This window comes from Dipodomys merriami, unplaced genomic scaffold (genome assembly GCF_024711535.1).
Source record: "Dipodomys merriami isolate MVZ:Mamm:240054 unplaced genomic scaffold, mDipMer1.0.p SCAF_13, whole genome shotgun sequence".
Classification (NCBI taxonomy): domain Eukaryota; kingdom Metazoa; phylum Chordata; class Mammalia; order Rodentia; family Heteromyidae; genus Dipodomys; species Dipodomys merriami.
This window is the reverse complement of record NW_027202604.1, coordinates 41,367,620-41,390,512: the sequence shown is the minus strand read 5'-3', so window position 1 is coordinate 41,390,512 and position 22,893 is coordinate 41,367,620. Positions and strand designations below refer to the sequence as shown.

The following is a 22,893-nucleotide window of genomic DNA, read 5'->3' as shown; positions in this document are numbered from 1 at the left end:
GTGGGCATGGGCCCACGGCCCCCTCCAGCCCCCCAGCACTGGGGCTGTGGTCAACCTCTGATCTCTGGGAGCCCTAGGAGGCCTTGGGCAGGTATGGAGCCCGCCCCCCCGGCGTGCGCAGTGGGCGGGGCTCGCAGGATGGGTTTGAAGTGGCGGCGCACAGTGGTGGAGTTAGCCCTGAAAATGCAGGTACCCTCCCACTCCCACCCCTGGAGTCGGGCCGCCCGGGTGCCAGTGCCTGGCCGCGGGGCCTCCACCACCGGAGCCACACCCCGGCTTGGAGGGCGGTGGTGGGGTGAAGCAGTCTGCAGGGTCGCACCCCATCAAGGACAATCACAGCAACAAGCACAACCCGCCCCAAAAGCCCAGCGGGGAAGGGAGCTGAGGTGGCCGCGGGACCTGGGCTTTCTGAGGGGGCAGTGGGCCCTGTGCGTGTCAGGCCCAACCCCTCAGAGGGTGACCGCAAAGGAGCCATTCCAAACTGGTCAGGTACCTGCCCGGATGTCGTGAGGAGTGAGCTTCAGCCCCATGGGGCTGGCGGGAGGGTCCTGCAAGCAATGGCATGCACTGACACACGCGTGTGGACTGACCGCAGCCCACGTGCTGGGCTGGGGGGGTCTGCAGGCCAGGCTGGGGGAGCGGGGGGGAGGGGGGCTCAGGCCAGGCTGGGGGGGGATCAGGGGGAGGGAAGTGCAGGCCGGGCTGGGGGGAGTGGGGGGAGGGGGGCTCAGGCCAGGCTGGGGGGAGTGGGGGGAGGGGGGTGCAGGCCGGGCTGGGGGAGCGGGGGGGGGAGGGGGGCTCAGGCCAGGCTGGGGGGGATCGGGGGAGGGAAGTGCAGGCCGGGCTGGGGGGAGTGGGGGGAGGGGGGCTCAGGCCAGGCTGGGGGGAGTGGGGGGAGGGGGGTGCAGGCCGGGCTGGGGGGAGCGGGGGGGGAGGGGGGCTCAGGCCAGGCTGGGGGGGATCAGGGGGAGGGAAGTGCAGGCCGGGCTGGGGGGAGTGGGGGGAGGGGGGCTCAGGCCAGGCTGGGGGGAGTGGGGGGAGGGGGGTGCAGGCCAGGCTGGGGGAGCGGGGGGGGAGGGGGGCTCAGGCCAGGCTGGGGGGGATCAGGGGGAGGGAAGTGCAGGCCGGGCTGGGGGGAGTGGGGGGAGGGGGGCTCAGGCCAGGCTGGGGGGAGTGGGGGGAGGGGGGTGCAGGCCGGGCTGGGGGGAGGGGGGAGAGGGGGGCTCAGGCCAGGCTGGGGGGGATCAGGGGGAGGGAAGTGCAGGCCGGGCTGGGGGGAGTGGGGGGAGGAGGGTGCAGGCTGGGCTGGGGGAGTGGGGGGAGGGGGGCTCAGGCCAGGCTGGGGGGAGGGGGGGAGGGGGGTGAGGTCGGGCTGAGAGGGGGAGCGGGGGGAGGGGTGGCGCATGCCAGGCTGGGGGGTGCAGGCTGCGGGGCCCTGTGCAGATGGGGGTGTTCAGCAGTGGAGCATGGACAGCACCCAGGGAAGAGAAGGCAGACAGCTGTGCGGCCATTAACCCCTGTGGTGTGGACCCAGACCTCTCCACTGCCCCTGCCTCAACCGCCTGCCGCCTGGCGCCCAGCGTCTCCTGTCACAAAGATTCACACGCACGCATGCACGCACGCGCATGCACGCACGCACACACAGCACACACACACGCATGCACGCACACACGCACACCTCCCCAGGAAACTGTAAAGACAGGAATGAGGTAGAAAAAGCCACCACCAGGCCCAGGCCGGAGGACTGGCCTGCTCAGCCCCCAGCTGAGCGGCCCGGCCTGGCCTGGCCCGGCCTCCAAACCTGGCTTGTGGGGCTGGGGCTCCGCGGCGGGAGCTGGCTGGCAAGGGAGGGAAGCCGCCCCGCCACCGGCCACTGGGTGTGAGTTCAGATCCCGGGCAGCTGAGAGAGCCATCATGTGAACATCAGGCTTCTCAAACCGCAGTGCCGGGTGGTGGTGACGCTCAGGCTGGCGGGAGCTTAGACCACCAGAAGACGCTTTCAGACCGGCCCGTCCTCTGAGCTGCATGCTGGTGGGCCCCCGGCAAGGTTGGCTCCAGGGCCAGGTGAGGGCTCTGCTGCCCGCTGCCCGGGGCTCAGAGCGGCTGTCCGGCTCTCGTGCTCCTCAGGCCCCGAGTCCAGTGTGACAAAGCCCTCCCCCTCCCTCTGGCCCACGTGGCACTGGCTCCCATGCTGCCCTGGGTTCCACTGCTGGACGGGCCCATGGCACCCGCCTCCGCCTGCCGGGCCGGGCCTAGGTTCTGTCCTTGCGCAGCCTGGGGCTCCCCGAGGCCCTGCGGCCAGCCGTCACCGCCGCTCTGCTCACGGCAGCTCGGAGGGCTGTTTTGAGCCGCGTTACGCGTGCAGCAATCAGATCCGGCTCCGGCTCAATCACGTCTCATCGCCTGGGTGCTGGGGAGCTGATTGCGGCTCTGCGAGGCCCCTCGGCTCAGGCAGCGGCCAAAGCCTTCAAGGACTTCCTTAACAAGGGTAATTGAGGCAGGGCTGATTATGCTGGAAAGCTGGGGTGGGTGCACCGAGCCCCGGCACAGGCCGCGTCACCCCCAAACAGGGCCACATTCTCTGAACTTGTTTCCCACGCTACTCTGCGGTGATTACACGCACTTCTTTTTAGTAACAGAGCGGCCCCGGCTGCCGCAGGAAGCACTCATGATGATTTATGGGCTGCTGTCAGACCTAGGCCAGGCGGGCGGAGACGCGCAGCCCTCCCGGGGCCCTGGCCTCCCTCGCAACGTCCAGGTGGCCCTGGGCCGCGTGCAGACAGTGCAGCCCGGACACCCCATCCTGCGGGGCAGCGCCATCCCCACAGGACCACGGGCGTCCCAGCGCCAGCCACCCAGGACCGTCCCGGCCAGGCCTGCCAGGGGGTGTGCATGCGCCCCCGGGACCCAGGGGGCCACAGCCCACCTGCCACGGTGGAACCACGGCAAAAGCCACAAGCCAGAAGAGGCTGCGCGATGCCCCAGCAGGCGAGGCTGAGGCCGACCCCCAGGCACCCCCCGCCCAGGGCTGACTTCCAGGTCCCTGCTCTTCCAGGGGATCCCAGCACTGCAGCCTGGATGCCCAAGCTTGTTCACCGCCAGCTCCTGCCGCTCCGTCCCAGGCCGTGGCTCTCATCTTTGCACGCAGCGGTGCGTGGCTGTGTGTGCCACCACCAGGGCCTCTGCCCAGGACGGAGACCTGTCAACGCCGCCGCCACCCACGAGTCCAGTGCCACGGGGGCCACAGCTGACCGCTGCCCACTGAGTGGGAGCTGCGGGCCGTCCCAGCCGCCGCCACACCTCCCAGCAAGCAAGACTCGCAGCCAGCATGTAGCAAAAATGTTTAATCTCTCCTTAATGTGTGTTTATTTACAAGTACTAAATCTGAAGAACAGTAAAATAGGAAATAGCCGTGTATGTACACTCTGCAGGCTGGACCCGGGCAGCTCTGGCCTCCAGCGGGACCTGGCCACGCTCGGTCCACTCAGACCGTCCAAGGGCCGTTCTTCTTTTGGGGGTTCTATAGAGTTAAAGGAAAGCTAACGGTGGCCTTTGTCTTAAAAATATCATCCTCTCTCTCTAAATATATCTATTCTAGCTTGTGTAGCACCAACATGAGCCATCAGATTCGGGCAGGGGCACCGGAGACCCTTGGCAGGGGGACCAGAGAGGCATGGGGCACTGGCCCATGCCTGGGACTCAAGGCTGTGTCCTGGGCACCCCGGGCTCCTCTCTGTTCCCCACGCTGCCCCTCAGGCCAAAGGGCAGGCCAGGCAGGTGGGGCGGCAGGGTGGGCCCGAGGTGTCAAGGCCGAGTGTCCAGACCAAGGCCCAGGCCTGAGCTGGGTGCTGGGGCACAGCGGGTCGGGTAGGAGGGGCTCCAAGGGGCGGGGCCTAAGGCTGCAGGCAGCAGAAGAGCTCTGCTGTGCCAGGTGGGCCGGGGGCCCCGGGGCTGCTAGGGGCCCACGGCGTCTTACCACCTGGAGCACAACACGCTCATGCCCAGCCCCCAGAAAACACAAGCCGGAGGCCATCCGGTGTTGTCGCATCCTGCAGGGCGCCTGGGCCAGGAGGACAGGGTGAGGACACACAAGCCCGGGCCCAGGCGGGTGCAGCGGGAGCCGAGCAGCGGTGGCTGGATCAACTCACATGTAAACAGGATGCTAAAGTGCTTCAGACAGATGCCCCGCGGGGCTGCTTAGGCTGGGCGCGCACCCACCACCCCTGCCCAGCATCGCCACGCGGACAGGGCGGCTGCCAGGGCTAAAGGAGGCCACCCTTCTCTGTGGAGGCCTGAGAGGGGGCAGGGAGGGTTCTGAAGTGATTCGGGAGCCCAGAGGCTGCTGCGTGGCCGAGGCAGAGCTGGAAGAACGGGGGCTTCAACTCGAAGCCAGCATCCAGGGAAGACTTTGGGGGAAACGGAGGCTCTACCCAGTCCCAGCCTAGAGACGTGAGAGGGGCACACGGGGAAGGGTCCCGGGCTACACCAGGGGCTGCAGAGACCAGCCCGCTCCCAGGCTGAGGAGCCCGGGCGCTGGACGCCCGCGGGACCATGGGGACAGGTCCAGGGGCTGCAGAGACCAGCCCGCTCCCAGGCTGAGGAGCCCGGGCACTGGACGCCCGCGGGACCGTGGGGACAGGCCACGCACAGCGCCCAGGGCAGGAACTCCCTGAGTCAGAAGTTCACGGACCTCACACCAACCCCGTGCGGGAGCAGCTCTAGGCTGACCTCGGACGCCCCCTATGACCCACACCGCTTACAGGGGCCAGATCCCAAGGCTGGCCAGTTAGCTGTCCCTCAAAGCCCATTGAGAAGATTGAGTACCATTGAAAAAGTGAACTGGAAAAGGGGAAGAGCCACTTGTTTGCTTTGACAAGTGATTACCGATTAATTTAAAAAACATAAAAAAGGGTCTAACCACCTCTAGTATTCAACACTTGCAGTTTGAAAAAGATCAACCCAGACTAAACTCTAGCACGATCATGCAAATCCACGGGCCCTGCACAGGCCGGAAGCCGGGGCTGGGCGGGGCGGCCGCCCCTCCCCCGCCGCGCCTGCGTGCCCTCGGCTTGCTCTGCTCTGCGCCGCAGCGTCCTCTCCTCTAGTAACTGTACAGGGCCCCACTGGGGCTGGAGATGAGGCCAGAGCCACACATGTATATACACACATATATATACACACACATATATATATATGTACAGGAGTTTTGGGTTTCATTAAAAATCTGTTCTTTGCTCACAGAGGGCGAGGGTGGTCAGCAGCCCATCTCCAGCCCCTTGGGTTATGGCTGCCGTTTGTGGTCCACGTGAATCCAGGGAGTGCCCGAGAGGCCCTGCCCCTCGGCCGGAGTACAGCAGGATTTCTTGTTCCCCTTTAACCAAAAACGCCCCCTAAGTCGCACTGTTCCGGAGGGGCCTGGAAGCCACTGAGAAGCCAGACAGCAAGCCACGTGGGACAGAGGTGGCGATCAGGAGGAGACAGAGAGGAGGGAGAGGAGAGGACAGAGACAGAAGGGAGGGCCGGGGAGAGGACGGGGCAGGCAGCCGGCCAGCTCTGTGGGCAGCACAGGGCCGCACCGGGGGCAGGCGGCGAGGGAATAAATAAGGGGAACATGCGCTCTGTGACCCGGGGGCCCCCAGAGGCACAGCCCTGAGGACAGAGGGGCTGCCCAGTCCGCCCACGAGTCTCTGGGGAGTGGCATCTGCACCCTCCACGGGAGGAGCAGCCTTTCCCCCGGTGGACGTGGCATGCTGGCCCCGGCGCGCGGAGCACGCGGTGAATCTCAGGGTGACGGCCGAGCGCTGGCACAGGTGCCGACGGGAGGCCGGGGGCGCGGCCCAGGCCGCAGCTGGCCGGCCCAGCCTTGGGCATTTCGCCTCTCCCTCTTCTGCCAGCCAGGCCCTGGACCCTCACGCTGCCCGCGGGTGAGCTGGGGAGGCGGGAGCCGCGATGCTCCAGGGACGGGCCAGCCACTGCCAGGCCTCTGAGTGCTCTGCAGAGACCGCCACCCTCTCCCGCCATGGCCGCCGGGCAGGGAGGCGGCCAGGCCGGCACCAGGGCCCTCGGACAGGGGTGGAGAGGCCGCGGGGGCCCTGCCCGGCACTCCGCGGGCGGGGAGGCCGTCTGCCCTTGCACCGGGCCTCCAGTGGGAGGCTGCTGGGGCTCTCAGCTGCTCAGCGCCATTGTGTCCACCACCTGCTCCAGCTTGCTCCGGAGCCGCTGCCGCCGCGCCTGCTCATCCTTCTCCAGGGCCACCAGGATCTGTGGGGCGGAGGTCAGGGCTCAGGGCTGCCCTGAGTGTGGGCCAGACACCGTGCCATGATGTGTCAACAGGGAAGACCCCAGAGGCCCAGTCCTCACGCCCCACGCTGTGGAAAGGGGCTCCCCGAGACGGACACCCGGGCCTCACATGCGGTCTCTACCTCCCGTCCTGGGCTCTGACCCGCGCAGAGGTCCTCGCCTCCTCCACCTCCCTCCCGGCCCCAGAGGCCGCCAGCCCGCCAGCCCGCCCCCCCCCCCAACCTGCCCAGCCCAGCCCAGCTCTGGCTGCGGGACCACGGGCTGGGCGGGGCTTAGGCTGCCCCTCCTGTCCCTGCTGCCTCTGCTCCAAGGCCCTTCTCCTGGGCTGAGAACTTTCACTTCCAACTTGGTCCCAGAACCTTCCAGAACCCACAGCTCCACAGCTTTCAAACCTAGAACCTGATCTCAAGGCCTTAAACCTCTGTTCTTGGCTGGTCATTCTGACCCTCATCTCAGGGGCCCAGAACCACACGGGATACAACCCTGCCTCAGTGGCTCCGAATCGGCAAGTGGACCCGCCGGTCCCGCCTCAGACTGCAATGGCCGACTTGCTCAGGGAAATGGCCCCGTCTGAGCCTGCCCGCTGGGGACAGCCTGCCCGCCCCGGGTCAGTCCCGCCCCGGCGCCCGGCCACTGCCCACACCTCCGTCCTTCCAGACCTCCCACCCCGGCCGCCGGCTCTGCTCAGCTAGCAGGGACCTTCCACGGCCCCACTGGGTCCTACAGCGCCGGGGGCAGAGGCAGGAAGACAGCCAGGGACGGGGAGAGCCAGGGGAGGAGCTGGGCGGGGGTGGCCCGGGCCAGGACGCACCTCGTCCTTGTACTTGGCGATGTACGAGTAGATCTCGTGCAGGGCGCTCATGCTGTTGAACTGGCTCAGGTGCAGCCGGGACTGCTCTGCCAGGTACGCGCTCATGTCCTGGTCGCTGATGGCGGGCATCTTGGCGATGTCGGCGTAGTACCTGCCAGGGAAGATGCGGGGTGTGGGTCAGACCCCAGCTCCGCCCGCCCGCCCGCCCGCCCGCCCACCCACCCCTCCGCCGGCCGCAGCGAGTGGCCCACCTCTCCACCCAGCTCTTGTAGTTGGGGATGTCCTTGGCGTAGAGCAGCTTGTTGGAGGGCGAGTCCTTGCCCAGCTTGTGCTCCGAGGTGGAGCAGGAGTCCATGAAGGTCTGGGCCACCACCGACAGGCAGGCGTCCGTGATGCTGTTCTTGTGGATGTCGAACACGAACTGCGGGTTCTTGATGACGTTCACCCAGAAGCGCAGGGGCAGGCTGTGGGCGGGAGCAAGGTCAGCTGGGCTCGCTGGGCTGTGTCCTTCTGAACAGGCTGCCCCTGACAACGCTTCTGACCGTGGCCAGCGGGGAAGTCAAGGCCCACAGTGGGTAGGGCCTCTCAGGAAGGTGCCCTCCCCAGCCCTCCCTGCCCTCCCCTCCCCTCCCCCGGCGTGCCTCTCGCAGAGCACATCCTACACCCAGGCAGCACGCGTGTGTGGCCGGCAGGCCGGGAGGCGCTCAGCCCCCATCACTGTCCCCTGCAGCCTGCCTGCGTGGCCCACACCCTGCTCCAGAGCGGGACCCACCTCAGCCCCATGCAGAGGCCCAGCCTCTGCGCCCACCTCTGTCCCCACCACAGAAGGCCGCCGCTGAGCCTCTAGCCACACACAGCATCGTGGAGGTGGCACTGGAAACAGACTGGCCGCCCAGGCACATGGTGCCAAGAACTCAGGGGCCGCGTAAGGCCAGTGACACAGCTGTCTGGGCAGCACGAGTCAGGAACACCCATGTGTCAGAGCTCCTGGGCAGGCAGCCCTGACCAGCCGGGGGCTGCCCGCGGCTGCCCTCCCTGCCAGGCCCTCAGTGCCCGGACGGGAGCACCGGGCACCCCTCCCAGCAGGCAGCACAGGCAGAGTCCTGGAAAGGCAGAGGTGGCCAGGGCCACCCAGGAACATGCCAGAAGAGAAGCCCAAGGCACAAGGGCTCTTGACCGTAAGTGCCACACATGTGAGCCAGTACTGTGCCCCACATGATGGGCAGCCAGCCCTCCCCGCCCCCCCCGCCTGCCCCTCCCCCCGCCCCTCCCTGTCCGCCCCCCTGCTCTCCCTGCCCCTCCTGCTCCCCCCCCCCCCCCCCCGTACCAGTTGCTCTTCCAGGTGTGGCGCACGTCGGAGTCGTGGATCTGGTGCTTGTCCGCCTGCTCGTCCAGGAAGTCAAACATGTACTTGATGGCGAGCGGCAGCGCGGAGCCCCGGTGTGCGGTGCTGAAGATGGTCTCGAAGAGGTCGTCCACAAACTTCTGCAGCGTGCCCTGCAGCGGCAGGCAAGGCAGCGCCTGGGCTCAGCGGCCGCGCGGCACACGCAGCAGGGTGCGGCGGGCCGGCGGCCGGCCCTCGGCCCCCCCGGCCACACTCACCTTGGTGGCCAGCAGCCGCGTCAAGTAGATCTCCGAGACCATCTTGCTGCCCCGGTCGCCCTCGCGCTGGTCCAGGTGGTCGTGGTTCTTCACCAGGTGCCAGAGCTTGGTGCCGCTCTCCAGGTCGGGCGTGATCATGGGCGTGCGCGAGCGCAGGCTGTCGGGGCTGCTGGCGGTGCGCAGCATGCTCTCTGCGGGGAGGGGTCTGTCAGCCCCCGTGCCGTCCTGGCCAGCGGCTCCGCCGGGCCCCCGTGGGTCCCTGCTTGAACCAGGTGCCTACCTGAACCTCATCCTGGACCTGCCCCCCCCTCGCCCGAGCCCCTCCTGTCCTGGTATGAAGCTGGGACGTTAGCACAACCCCAAGGGGCTGGTAGGAGGCAGCTGGGTCTGCACAGAGAATTCAGGGGCAGGCTACAGGGAGAGGCACGGCCTCCAGAGCTGGGCCCCTACCGTATCTGCTGAGGGACTTGGTGAAAGTCGAGGAGTTGGAGATGTTGTAGGCAGACGTCTGCTTGGGCACCAGAGCCACTGATGACCCGTCTGTCACCTATGGGCAGAAAGGCAGGGACCCATGACGACCAGGATGCTACCAAGAGGCCCGATCCGTCGCCTGCTGGGGACCAAGTGACACCTGGTGCTGTGCCTGGAGGTGCTCTGTGTCTGAGGCTGGGCGGGGAGATCGCCCGCAGCCCGGGCCTCCCCTCCTGACGCGTGGCACCGTCCTGGGCCGGCATCTTCCTTCCAGCCCAGTGGTGCCCGAGGGCAGGGGACCCACGCAGAGCCGAGCCAGGACGGGCGGGCACCTGGTAGTGGGCGAGCGTGTTCAGCCTCTTCCAGTCGTTGTCGATCTTGGTGGTGACGTCCTCGTCCTGCAGGATGATGCGCGCCATGCGGCCCTGGCGCCACTCTGCGGGGACAGTGTGCTGGAGGCGGGCCGGACCCCACTCCCGGCCCAGCTCCTCCACACAGCCCTGCGGGCCCACTCTCGCTCAGCGCGGGACGCGGGGAGGGCGGCGGGAACAGCTGCTGCGTGCTGGCCCCACAGGGTCGGCCCCGACCCCTGGCTCAGCAGCGGGCCCTGCCCCTGGGGTTCATCCTGGCCTTGCTCTGGCTCAGGGCTGGGTTCCAGACGCTGCCCCTCAGCCTAGACCCCTCCACCAACAGCCCTGGCCCAGGCCCTCAGCTGCACCACAGACAGGACCCCAGGGTTCTGCTGCATAGCCCCTCCGGGGCCTCCTACAGCCCTCATCTACCTGGCCAAGGCCGGAGACCCATGGCTCCAACAGCCCAGCCTCCCTGCGACCAGGGCAGCTCAGTGTGCCTCTTTTCTGGAGCTCTTCCACCTGCCCCCTCCCCCGCACCTGAGGACCCCAGGCCCCTCTCTGCCCCACTGTGGCCTCTCCAGGCCTTGCCGGGGTCCCGGGGGGCTTGAGATGGCTCCCCAGCACGCCCCACTCCCCCTGTCAGCACACACTGGGCCTGCTGGCCACTCCCAGCCTGCAGCGTGGGCGCAGTGCCACTTCCCGTCGGCCCGGGGCCTCACCCAGGTCCATGTCCCCGGCCTTGGGCCGCTGGGAGTAGGGCACCCCCTTGTACACGGCGTCCAGCAGCTTCTCCTTGACCTGAGTCACCGTGTCGCAGTTCAGGCCCTTCACGGGCACCTCGGGTGCGTTCTCATTCTCAGGGTTCACGCAGTTCAGGGTCTGCGGGGGAAAGGGGGCCACGTCAGCCCCACCGCCCACTCTCCAGCCTGCTCCTCGGGGTGCCGGGCGCAGGGGGCCGCCGGCCCCGCCCACTCTCCAGCCTGCTCCTCGGGCCCCGCCCACTCTCCAGCCTGCTCCTCGGGCCCCGCCCACTCTCCAGCCTGCTCCGCCGGCCCCGCCCACTCTCCAGCCTGCTCCTCGGGGTGCCGGGCGCAGGCGCCGCTGGCCCCGCCCGCTCTCCAGCCTGCTCCTCGGCCGGCCCCGCCCGCTCACCAGCGTCTTGTAGTCGATCTGCTGCCGGATGAGCTTGTCCTCGCTCAGGGAGTAGCGGGCCTCGCCCGTGATGGCGTCGATGGGTCCCTTCTCCATCTGCTGCTTGATGGCGCAGTACAGCATGAAGAGAGGCTCTCCAGCACACTCCTGCGGGCGGCAGCGCGTGAGCCAGCCGGCTGACCCCACCCTCGGCGCTTCTGACGGGCCGCTCCCAAGCCGGGGCCCGTGCGCGGCCCGGTCCTCCTGGACGCGAGCCAGGGACAGCGGCCCTCACGACGCAGCACCCTGGTCCTGAGGGCGGTCTCCCAGGACCTGTGCCCGCGTGGCCAGCCTCGGCGCCCCGCCTCACCCCGCGGCGCTCTGGACAGCACCCAGAAGGACCCCACCGCTGGCCGTGGAGGGCTGGATGTGACTACCGCCAGCCAAACGGGATCTGTGATTCCCGAACTTTCCATGCCACCCTCCGACAGGCTCATCAGCTGAGGGCACGGAGCGTACAGCCACGTGCTACAAGGCCCGGACCGCGGGGTGAGGGCTGCTTCCCACCCGTCTGCTCCACACAAGGCAGCCATGAGCCCCGGGCCCACTGCCGGACCTCACGCAACTGCTGTCCACACAGCCAGGCCGCCCTCCCCCCCCCCCTCCTCCGGGGTGGGAGCCTGGAGCACCGGCTCACCCACACCACGCCCGCCCGCCCGGGACGGGGTCCCGAACATTTGCTGATCCACTGAAAGCTTGAAAAGCCATCCCGGGAAACTGTTGAGTCATGCCATTTCAGCATGCTGAGAGCCAGCTGGCTGGGCTCAGACCGGTTCTGCCGGCCTCCAAGGGTGGCAGTACCCGCAGAGTCCCCACTGGGCCCGGCCAGGGTCCCCTGCCGTTCAGGTGGGAAGCCCTGGGCTGGGGCCCCCGGGGGCATCGGCAGCCCTGCCTCCACCAGCCTTAGCGGTGCCTCTGCTCGGGCCCAGGTGCCGGGAACCTCGTTAGCATCTGCAGTAATTACATAGACAGCGGCTAAGGAAGGGCCAGAAGCACCTTCCAACAACACGCGAGGCAAACTGGGCTTCGCCAAGTCAGCCAAGGCGGGTGGGAGGGTCCCGATGAGCAGCCGCCCATCGCCGCCTCTCTTGCTGCAAACGCCTTCTGACCAGAGGAGGAAGAGTCTGCCGGGGTTTCTCAGGATAGCAGCCTGCCAGGGCTCCTGGGCCTGGACGTGGCAGGGGCAAAGGAATGCAGCCCCAGCCTCTGAAAGCCAGAGGCGAGCACTGCCGGGCTGCGCACCGCGCCAGGGGCGCTCAGACAGCTCCCCCCCGACCCAGCTGCTGCCCCCGCCCCCCCGGGCCAGCCTCGACCTCCACCAGACCATACACAGTCCAGGAGGGAAGGTCCAGACCGAAGGCCACTGAAGCCCAACCCTTCCCCTCTCCCCTTCCCCTCTCCACTGAAGACCGACCCCTTTCCTTCTCCGACCCCTTCCCCCATGCAGGGGGCTTCCGGGTCGTGCTAGGGATGGAGGGAAGCAAGGGCGGTCCAGCGGAGCGTGCAGGAACTGCCCAGGGAGTTTGAGCGAAGGGAGGCCAGTGAATGGTGAGAGGAGGAGGGGAAGGAAAAGGAGAGCAACTCCACCCTCAGTTAACGCCACCACTGTAAGAGACAAGCTGGTGTTAACAAGTGCTATACTGAAAGAAATATCCCTAGAAAGTATGTGTGTGAAGGATAAAAAAAAATCTGTTTCCAAGTTTGGCATCAAAGAAGAAAAATAAAAGCCAGGCGCCGGTGGCTCACACCTGTAACCCTAGCTACTCAGGAGGCTGAGATCTGAGGGTTGCGGTTTGAACTCTTATTTTCAATTAACCACCAAAAAAAAAAAAAAGAGGCCAGAAGTGAAGCTGTGGCTTAAGTGGCAGAGTGCCAGCCTTGAGCACAAAGGCTCAGAAACAGTGTAAGCTGGAGCCCTAGGACCAGCACAAAAAAGGAAAATGTGGACATCAACACAGGAGACAATGTCCAACCTACAAAGACAACCAAGCCACAAGCGACCAGTGTGTGCCCACCCAATGGCCACCATGACAGAGACCAGCGCCCCCACACCTGTGAGGCTCCCCAAGAGCTGCAGCCCTTGCTGTAGGGTGAGACTGTAGCCTACGGTACGAATAAGCCCGTGCTGCCCATCTGTGTTCTCACTCCTCGGGAAGCCACCGCAACATGAACGTGACCAGCACAGACAGCGCACAGAGAGCCAAGGGAGACGCGGGTCAGCAGTCACCACACGCAGCACTCGCACTGCACGCAGAGCACCATGCACTTCCTGAAAGAAGGGCCAGCTCCCGCGTCTTCACAAAGGGGGGCTCTGCTCCACCCAGGGTGAGGTACCGCGTCTTCACGAAGGGAGGTTCTGCTTCACCCAGGGTGAGGTACGAAGCAACATGAGTGGCACGACCAAGAAAAACCTCATGAGAATCAAGGCTCAGAACCAGGGTTCCTTCTAAATACCAACAGCGCACCAGTGGCCCACGCCTGTAAGCCTCACTACTCAGGAGACTGAATCTGAAGATGTTGGTTCAAAGCCAGAATGACAGGAAAGTAAGACTTTTACCTACATTAATCACCAAGAAGCTGTTAAGTAGAGCTGTGGCTCAAGTGGTAGAACACTAGACTTGAGCTAGAAAGCTAAGAAACAGTGACCAACCTCTGATTTCAAGCTCCAGGACACACGTACACACGTACACACATGCACACACACACCAAAGAAACAAAACCCCAGTTGTCCACACCTACAAGTATCAGCAACTTCACGGAGACCGAGGCAGGATTGCTCAGGACTTCTGGACCAGACTGGACAATCAGCAAGACCTCATCTCAAACAACTTTTGTTAAACAAAAATAATTCTATTTATAGGTGTCTGCCTGCGATTCAGAGACCGGAGCGCGCGCGGCCCGGGGACAGGCAGGCCCGCCTCTCCATGCTCCCCTCGGGGGTGGTTATGTGCGCCAAGCTGAGTCACGGTGCCTTTTCCAGGGAAGAAGACGATGGAGCTGAGAACAGCGCATCCCATGCTCACCACGCTGCAGGCCGGGCCAGAGCTCCCTCCTTCCTTCCTGGCTGAGGCAGCAGCAGCCCCACGCTGAGGGGAGTCTCGGCCCACAGCCTCTTCCTGGCCGTCCAGGCCGTTCATGAGCAAGTGAGCCATCTCTCGTTTCAGCCCAGTGCCGCGTGGGCCGTCTCCATCAATGAGAACGGGAAAGTCTGTGTCACTGCCTGCAAACCTAACCCTTTCCAGATGACTCTGGCTTTACCACCAACTTTGCCGAAACGTTTACAGTCCTATGTGCCCGCAAGACTACAACGGATTTCCTTTTCTTCACAATCTCAGACAGATTTGTTCTTGTGGCAGCCTCGGCGGCCTCAGTGCTCGGCTTCCTCCTTCTCTTCCTTTTAGAGGAAGGGTCCCTGCGCGGCCTCTGCTGGGCACGCCACTGCCCCCGGGCGGGCACTGCAGGAGCCCGTACAGCGCGGACACCCGTCAGTCCGGACGAGAGCAATGCTCCACATGCTGCTCAGCCCGACGCGCAATTTGAAGCGCATGAGCGGCTCACCTGTACGACTTCCGGTGAGAATGTCTGTTCTGAACTGAAGCCTGGACAACAAAGCATGGCGCGGGGACTATCACGGCTACCCATCCCCTCTGCTGAAGGACACGGGGCTGTTCACCAGTCACAGAAACACACACTAGCTCACTCCACCTACAGGAGCCCCCAGAGTAACGAGGGACGGGCAGATGTGCGTGAGGCCAGGGGCTTGGCGAGAGTGGAGTGCGGGAGCTCAGCGGGGGCAGACCGGGGCTCTGGACCGTGTGGGATCTGGGACTGCACAGTGAAGCTGAGGCACACAGGCCACGCCTGCAGTAGAAAGCTTCGTGAACACCACCGCTCGGCGAGCTAGCGAGCCCACTGCCGGGACCACGTGGCTGATCGGGAGCCACGGCCCGCTGCCCTGCTCTGCCCCGCCTCTCCAGACAGGACCGCTGCTCTCACCAGGTTGAGAAAGATCCACACTCAAGCGTCAGGGCAGTTCCTGGTGGACGTGTATCTCTGGGCACCGTGCGAGAGCTGAGAGCTGTCGGGCAGACCCTTCCTAAGTCAGAAGCCTCTGCGCCTGACTCACTGTCCCACACAAACCTCACCGGCCCTCATGGCCTAAAGGCGGCACTGGCAGCAGGGCAGAAAATCCAAAACTCTACCTCCAATGAAGCACCAAAGAAACCCAACTGAACTAGAGACTTGGTTCACAAGGCAGAGTGATGAGCAAGCGCATAAGAGCCTGTTCAAGGCCTGGTCCTGGCCGGGGGAAGGGAACGGAGATGGGGAGGGAGGGAGGGAGGGAATCAACCGCCAGGAGTGCGTCCCCTGCAGAGGAGCGAGCCCCGTCTGGCCACCTCCACGTGCACGGCGGGCAGCGCATCAGCGCAGGAGGCGAAGGCGGAGTACGCTTGGAGCTCCCATCAGCCCACCTCCTTCCTGGGACCTTGGTGACCTAGAGGGCGGACGGGGGTCTGCTCGGCCACTGTGCTCCCCGGCCCTCCTCCCTGTCGCTCCCTCCTCTTCCTCCCCCTGCCCTCACAGCCTCAGCCTCAGCCTCCGGAGACACAGCTCCTTCCCATGAGCAGCCCGGCCCCAAGTAACCCCTGGCCTGCCGCACGGCCCAGCTGCCCGAGACGCCCTGCTGGCCGCAGAGGCCACCCGTCTCCCGCTGCTTGGCACAAGACAGGCATAGACCCAATGCCAGCCCTTGGCCAAGATGCACTGAAGTGCATCCCGCTGCTGGGGGCGTGGAGAACGGGGGTCAGCGGGGACAGCACACACCAGCTGCTGGCGCCGTTTAACCCCGCGTGGCACGGCTGCCTCGGGTTCAGAGCCCCAGTTAATGCCCGTGGAAGTGCATGGTGGTCTGCGCAGAGCGGTGCACGTCACAGGAATGCACCTGTGCTCTCTGCTGCAGGCCTGGAACAATGGCGGCGGCGTTTACCGGGCAACTGGCCGAGGGCCTGGGACTGCTGGATCCACACATCCGCCCCTCTGAGGAGGCAGGGGCCTGGCCCTGGCCCTGGCCCGCCTCCACCTCACCTCCTCCCCGCACCCCCTCTCCATCTTCTCCCAGCAGTCCTGGGGCCCTGCCAGGGACCTGCTCTGTGCACAGACCCGTGTGCTCCACGAGGCCAGCCAGCGCCCGGCAGCGGCCTGCTGAGGGCGGAAGCAGGGAGGCGGTCCCGGGCCACAGCTGCAGCGCCAGTCACGCTGGTGGCCACCACCCTGCTGGACATGTCCTAGGCACACATTTGCACGACCCCACCTTGGGGGGACACGGACCACCTGCCAGCTCTGAGCAGCGCGCCGCTCACCGTGGACAGTGCAGCCAAGGGGAACCTGTGCTGCCGGCCCTTCCCTCCTCTGCTCTGAGTGTGGCTGGTGTGGTCACCTGGGCTCCGGAGACGGCAGAGGAAGCCAGCGCCCCCTCCCCACTCATGGCACACGGGAGCCCTGAGACTCCCCAGCAGGGCCACGGCTGGGCACTGGGCCATTGGAAGTCCTGTCCAGCTGCTACCCTGAGCCTGGTGGCCAGTCCCAGGTACCTGGCACAGCAGTGACCAAGGCCTGCAGCCAGACGCCAGGCCAGGCCCTTGGTCTGGACAGAAATGTCTGCCGAGGGCTGCACAGGGGAGAAGGAGAAGAAAGGAGGAGGAGAGGAGGAGAGGAGAAGGGGAGGAGGGGAGGAGAGGAGGAGGGGAGGAGGGGAGGAGGGGAGGAGGGGAGGAGGGGAGGAGGGGAGGAGGGGGAGGAGGGGGAGGAGGGGGAGGAGGGGGAGGAGGGGAGGAGGGGAAGAGAGGGAGGAGGGGAGGTGGGGAGGGGAGGAGGGGAGGGGGAGGAGGGGAGGAGGGGAGGTGGGGAGGAGGGGAGGGGGAGGAGGGGAGGTGGGGAGGAGGGGAGGAGGGGAGGAGGGGAGGAGGGGAGGAGGAGGAGGGGAGGAGGGGAGGAGGAGGAGGGGAGGAGGGGAGGTGGGGAGGAGGGGAGGAGGGGAGGAGGGGAGGTGGGGAGGAGGGGAGGAGGGGAGGAGGGGAGGAGGGGAGGGGGGAGGAGGGGAGGAGGGGAGGAGGGTCGGGGCCCTTGTGGCGGCCTGGCCCAGGCAGCTCAGCTGAGACCACGGCTGTTGGGTCCCCCCCCACCCCCAGGCAGCAGTGCCTACCTTGAGGAACTTGTACAGGAGGAAGGTAAACCAGTTGGTCAGCATCTTCTCAGCCACGGATTCGGTCCTGTAAGTTGCAGGGCAGCAGACACAGCGATGGCGTTGTCCTTGCCAGAGGCCCCGCAGGCCCAGCTGGCCCTCGCCCCACAGGCCAGGACAGCAGGCCTCAGGCTTCTCTGGGGGCGTCGAGGACTCGGAGACCTTACCCCAAGCCTGGGGTACAACCGCGCGGGCCCAGACGGTGCCACTGGCGGGGAAGCGAGGCCCACAGGGCCCACGACCCCGCCCCCCACGCACCCCAGGCAGCACCGAGGGCTGTCTGCAGGGGAGGCCTAGGCCTTCCCCCTACCCACGGGCCCGGTCCCCCTCGGCCCCCGCTGGGCCCCCCGCTGGCTCACCGGCGCAGGAGCAGCTTGGGGTGGTTCTTGCTCTCCAGGTTCTTCTCGATGAGGTCGGACAGCAGCTGCTTGAGCACGCCTGTGGCATACTCCATCTCGCCCTGCAGGGCGGTCATGATGAGCGAGGCCACATTCCCACGGTCACGCATGGAGAAGCTGCGCTGGGCCTCCAGCGTGCGGATGAAGGTCAGCAGGAAGTGCTTCTTGGTCAGCAGCTGCCCAAAGAGCGTCAGCGACTTCTCCACGTTGGCCTGCACCTGGGGGACACGGGCGTGCTCAGACCACGGGGCAGGCAGCGCGTGGCCGGGCCAGCGGGGCAGGTCAGGGACAGACGGCAGGCCAGGTAACGGTGGCACAGCACCCCGGCTACACAGCCCCGGCAGCCAGTCCCGGCCTCACAGTCCTCAGCAGAATAAATGAATCCTGGAAGCCAGAACGCTGCCCCGCGAAGCCAACTGCAGCTGAGGAGCAGAGCACTCTGAGGGAAGAGGGCCTGCTCTGCCACCGCTCCGTGTCAGGACCTCTGACTGGTGCCTCCCAACACAACACTCCCCTCCCGGAGCAGACAGACAGTGCACGTGACAGCATACATGACACACAGAGCCTGCGTGCTGCCATGCATGAAGTTCAGGGCGTGGAAAGGCAGGGAGAAGCACCCAAAGCAGACCAGGGCCTAGGCCAGAGTGACCGCAAGGCCCTCAGACGCGGGGGAGCGCCCCGGGCCGCAGTGAGCCGCGGGGGTGCATCGGGCGGCAGAGTGACCGCAAGGCCCTCAGACGCGGGGGAGCGCCCCGGGCCGCAGTGAGCCGCGGGGGTGCATCGGGCGGCAGAGGCGGTGCAGCCTGCCGAGCATGGGCCGTCTGTGGCCGGGGGTGAATGCGTGGGCCACAGTGGGGCCCTGAGGCTTTGCGCACCCACTTCTAGGCTCACTCTCAACAACCTGAGCCTGGCTGCTGTTCACGCACAGCCCAAGTCCAGCTGAGCGCCTCCCCTCCCCCACACCACACAGGGATGTCCCGAAAAAAAACAGCAAAGGTGAGCGGCGGGTGTGCCCAGAAAAGAGGCAGGATGCACAGCCCAGCTACTGAGGAAATGCTTGGAACCCAGGCTGGACATGGCTGGTAAGCCCGCCTGTGCCAGCGGAGTGAAGCAGGAAGCCTGCCCCGCCCCGCCCCGCCCCGCCCACCCTGGCTCCTCCTGGATCCGCTGCCAGCATCTACCAGCTGAGCCTCAGGGTCCTGGGTGTTCCCGGCTCCCCACAGGCCGAGGCCCACACCCTACCTCCATCTCCTTGAGCACAGGGTGGTCCTCAATCCCGGGGAAGAGCACCCGCATGGCGTACGTGCGGTAGTCCAGGAACGGGATGCCGGCCCCGTCCAGGTCGCTGGTCAGCTCATGGATGTCTGTCTGCAGCTCTGCAAAGGCTGTGGACCGGCAGGGGCCAAGGTCAAGACCCCTCCTCATGCCCAGCCTGTCCCTGCCCCCAACTGTGTGCCAGGATCAAATTCTAGTCCCTCTGGCCCTGGTCTTTTGAGTGGAAACCACTCTGCTGCCTGGCGCCCCTGTGTCCTCTGTCCTGATGTGGATGAAACCCCTCACCCGGCTGTCATCAAGGCCTCCTGCTTTGACCACAGCCGTGAGGGGGAAACACGTACGCGGTAGGCGCTAGCCCCTCCACCCCCAGAAGGGATGTGGGCAGCAAATGTCCCCGCCAGCAGCCTCAGGGGCTCCCCGCGCTCCCAGCCCCAGGCAGACACCTGTCACGTGCACACCTGGGGCACCCGCAGAGCCAGGGGACCGCTGCACCTGGCCCTGAGCCACCACTAGATATTCGGGTCTGACCAGGGCTAAGGGACGTCCTAAGTACACCTCGCCCGTGCCCCTGCCCCCAAGCCCCTGGCTGTTAACCGGGTAAATGCCAGCGAGGCGGCGTTCTGTAAGCTTCTCACAGGCCTCGCAGTCTGCCTCCCACCGCCTCCTCTGCCGAGGCTCTGAGAGGCGCCCAGCAGGGGCAGGGCCACAAGCCGTGGACCCACAGCAAGTGAGCCGGCACCCAGGCCCAGCCTAAGGCCCCGCCACACCACCCAGGGGCCAGCCCGACGCCCACTGACTCCAGCCCGACACAAATCCAGGAGCGGCCCCGTCCCAACAGCCCATGGCTGCTGTGCCACCCGGGCCTCTGTCCGGGGCCGCCTGCCTCCCCCATTGGCTACGCTGCCTAACTCCTGCCTACCCAGCACCCCAGCCATTCGTACCCCACAGCCCCGGGGCAGGGGCTGGAGTCCAGGAGATCCACAGCCCTGGGGCACAGAATGGAGTCAGGAGACTCCTGAGCTTTTGGGGCAGGGACTAGGGGTTAACCCTAGCACGCGACGCCTCTAAGGAACTGAGCGGCTGGGTGGCGGCGCGTGCTGGCACACTCAGGGAGCCTTGGCCCTGGCCCTGCCCTCCTGCTCTCCCGCGCCACTCTCTACTACCGCTCAGCGTTCAAGTCCACAGCCTGCACACCTGCGTCTTGGCTGCCCACAGCCCACCCCAGTCTCTGGGCCCTGTCTCCACCTGCCTTTGGGGTGCCCCCGGTTAGGCTAGGGCCACCAAGGGCTCAGGCCTGAGAATGGGTAGGTAGGAGACCCAGTGCGGCCATCAGAGTGCTCCAGCCACCATGGAACCGGCTCCACGGCCTGTCACCCAGGAACGTGGCCTCCGCCCATTCTGCAGACAGGGAACTGAGCGGCCCATCCGGTCTCACCACGGGGCTGGGCTGTGAGTCTCGCCTAGTCCTGCAGCCCTCGACAGGTGTCTGCCACCCCCGGCACGTGACAGCGCTCAGGGCGCATGGGCGCTGAGCCTCGGTGGGGGGCGGGGGCGGGGGAGGGGGCGGGGGAGGGGCGCCCTGCCGGACCCCCACACACCTTCCTTGCACTCGAGTGCCACTCGGGACTCCAGGTTGTCCATCTGCAGCTGCAACCGCTTGAGGGTGCGGTCGGCATCGCGAGACTTGCGCTTGTAGGCGATCAGCACGGCCACGATGACCAGCAGCAGGAGGCCCCCGCCCCCGCCGATGCCCACAATGGCGGGCAGCGTGAGCAGGCTGTCTGAGTACATCTGCAGCATCCCGGGGGAGAACTCAAAGCCGCCTGCTCGCACCTGCCGGGCGGGCACAGCGCATCAGGAGCTGCACTCACTGGGCGCCGGAGCCCACTGTACAGCCGGCTTATAGGCACCGGGGCACCCACGGCGCAGAAAGGGCGGGCAGGGGCCGTGGGGCGGGGGCTGAAGGTCTGGAGAGGAGCTGGTGGCTGGGCAGGCCAGGCTGGAGCGGAGCAGGGCACCCGAGTCTCCTGGGCTCCGCCCCCAGGTGGGTGTGGACCAGGCACGCACCGTGACCTTGTGCTGTCCCGTGAGGTTCGGCGACTCGCACAGCAGCTGCGTCTCCGACACAGTGAGGACACACGGGGTAGAGCCAATGAGCACCGTGTAGTTGAGCCGGGAGTTGCCAGGTGCCGGTGGCAGCAGGTTCCGACCCTGCACGGGGTGCAGATGAGCCGAGGGCCGGTCCGGGTCTCCCTGCCCGGCCTGCTTCCCCACCTGCCCCGGCCAGGACCCACCTTGAGGATGAGGGGGGAGCTGGGCTTCAGCTCCAGGAGGCCGGTGGGGCTGAGCGGCTCTAGCACCGGGTCGGGGTAGTAGAGGAAGGAGGAAGAGTTGAGCACTAGCAGGGCGCGCACGTTGTCCATGACGAAGCCCAGCTCGTCCGGCCGCTCCCCCAGCTCGGGCGGGCTACGCGTGGGGTTGTCCACAGACGGAGCCCGGCACACCATGGTGGTGTCATTGTACACCATGCAGCTCTGCGACAGACGGCAGGGTGCTGGGCCGGACTCACAGAGCCCCAGAGCACCCCCCTTCCCCCCGGCCCCAGAGCTCACGAGACAGAGCCCTGGCCCGGGGATGGCTGCGCAGGAGCCAGCCGGGCCCCTCCCTGAAATCCACCCCACAGTGGGAGAACAGACCTGTCAGGGCAGGCCGGGACTGGCACCGTAGGGAGACAGAGACCCAGGTAGACAGCAGGGCTGAGCAGAGCAGGGGGCAGAGGGCATGGACTTACATTCTCCCTCTCAACGCCTCCATACTTGGCCCGGATCCGGGGTTCACGGACAGTGGCCAGATTGGTGCCCGTGACCGTCAGCAGGGTCCCACCACTAGAGGAGTGAGCGGGGGTGAGTGGGCTGCTGGGCTGGAGGGCACAGGGGCCACCCCAGCCCCACTAGCAGAGCTGTCCCAAGGCGGCAAGGGGGGTCTGGGGCTCGGCATAGGGCACCCTGAGACCGCCACGGCGGCCGTGGCGGTGAGGTGGCCCTCACCTGTTGATGCTCCACTCGGGGTCGATCCTCAGGATGGTGGGGTCCTCGGTGTAGTTGTACTTCACCTCGGGGTTGGCCAGCTGGGCACGGTTGATGTTGATGACAATGGGAGCGCTACCCGGACTCTGCCCTGGCGGCGTCAGGCAGCGGATCTCCCGCGAGTTTCTCCTGGGGGCCGAGCACGTGTGAGGGTCTCCCCGGGCACTGGCGCCCCTGGGGCAGGGCCAGCAGGGTGCGCAGGATGTGGCGCCTCACACGCCACCATCTGCCCGCGGGCGACTACCTGTGCCGGAGGCCTTGGCCCTATCCTTGGCCAGGCTGACCTCCCTGCCTCCCCTCCCCCCTCAGGCCTGGCCTGGCATGTGGGCCTCTCCCCGGCCCCCGACTGGACCTCGGGCCTGGCCTGGCATGTGGGCCTCTCCCCTCCCCCCTCAGGCCTGGCCTGGCATGTGGGCCTCTCCCCGGCCCCCGACTGGACCTCAGGCCTGGCCTGGCATGTGGGCCTCTCCCCGGCCCCCGACTGGACCTCGGGCCTGGCCTGGCATGTGGGCCTCTCCCCTCCCCCCTCAGGCCTGGCCTGGCATGTGGGCCTCTCCCCGGCCCCCGACTGGACCTCAGGCCTGGCCTGGCATGTGGGCCTCTCCCCGGCCCCCGACTGGACCACTTTAGAGTAGGAAAGGCCTGGTCTTTGTCTCTCTCCTCAGGAGACCCTGGCCAGGCTCTGTGCGCCACTCTGTTTCCTCCTCAGCACTAGGCAGGCGTTAAGTCTGCCTGGGCCCTGGAGGCCTGAGCCGCTCACCCACAGTGGGCCTGTGCCCTGCTGCAGGGCCAGCAGCGGCTCACCCACAGCTCGGGAGGCCAGCAAGGCGAACACTGCTTCCTCTTTGTACGCCAGAGTGGACTGGGCTGGGGTTCAGGGCCAGGCGGTCACCTTTATGGGAGCTGGCAGCCAAGGCCTGCTCTCCCAGACTCTCTCCCCCCACCTCTAACTACAGCCTGGACGCCCAGAGCTGCCGGGCCTGGCTCAGCTGCAAATACCAATGATCAGGCTGATAACGGGTAATTACCACAGGAAAATATTTAAAGGGCCGTTCCATTATCTCCCTAATCTAAAATTATCCACTTCAGGCCTCAAAGCTTTTGTTAAGATGTCTGTTTTCTCTAAAAAAAAATTTTTTTAGAAAGAATATTTCTTATTTTGTTC

At 66.3% G+C, this 22,893-nt stretch overlaps 1 protein-coding gene across 1 annotated transcript in view; it reads right to left on the bottom strand.

Moving 5' to 3' along the window:
* Nucleotides 1-3,329: 3,329 nt before the first annotated feature.
* Nucleotides 3,330-22,893, bottom strand: part of LOC138824857 (plexin-A1) — a 47,569-nt gene continuing 28,005 nt past the window's right edge. Inside the window, exons 16-32 of the mRNA XM_070019252.1 lie at nt 21,690-21,857; nt 21,434-21,527; nt 20,937-21,176; nt 20,710-20,853; nt 20,241-20,475; nt 18,610-18,752; nt 17,329-17,585; nt 16,931-16,997; nt 10,690-10,836; nt 10,257-10,416; nt 9,517-9,620; nt 9,164-9,260; nt 8,714-8,904; nt 8,439-8,608; nt 7,363-7,575; nt 7,112-7,262; nt 3,330-6,261 (exon numbers count right to left, since the gene is read on the bottom strand). Of these exons, the coding sequence (XP_069875353.1) occupies nt 6,166-6,261; nt 7,112-7,262; nt 7,363-7,575; nt 8,439-8,608; nt 8,714-8,904; nt 9,164-9,260; nt 9,517-9,620; nt 10,257-10,416; nt 10,690-10,836; nt 16,931-16,997; nt 17,329-17,585; nt 18,610-18,752; nt 20,241-20,475; nt 20,710-20,853; nt 20,937-21,176; nt 21,434-21,527; nt 21,690-21,857 (2,677 nt within the window). The 3' untranslated portion in view covers nt 3,330-6,165. The remainder of the gene's footprint in view (nt 6,262-7,111; nt 7,263-7,362; nt 7,576-8,438; nt 8,609-8,713; nt 8,905-9,163; nt 9,261-9,516; nt 9,621-10,256; nt 10,417-10,689; nt 10,837-16,930; nt 16,998-17,328; nt 17,586-18,609; nt 18,753-20,240; nt 20,476-20,709; nt 20,854-20,936; nt 21,177-21,433; nt 21,528-21,689; nt 21,858-22,893) is intronic.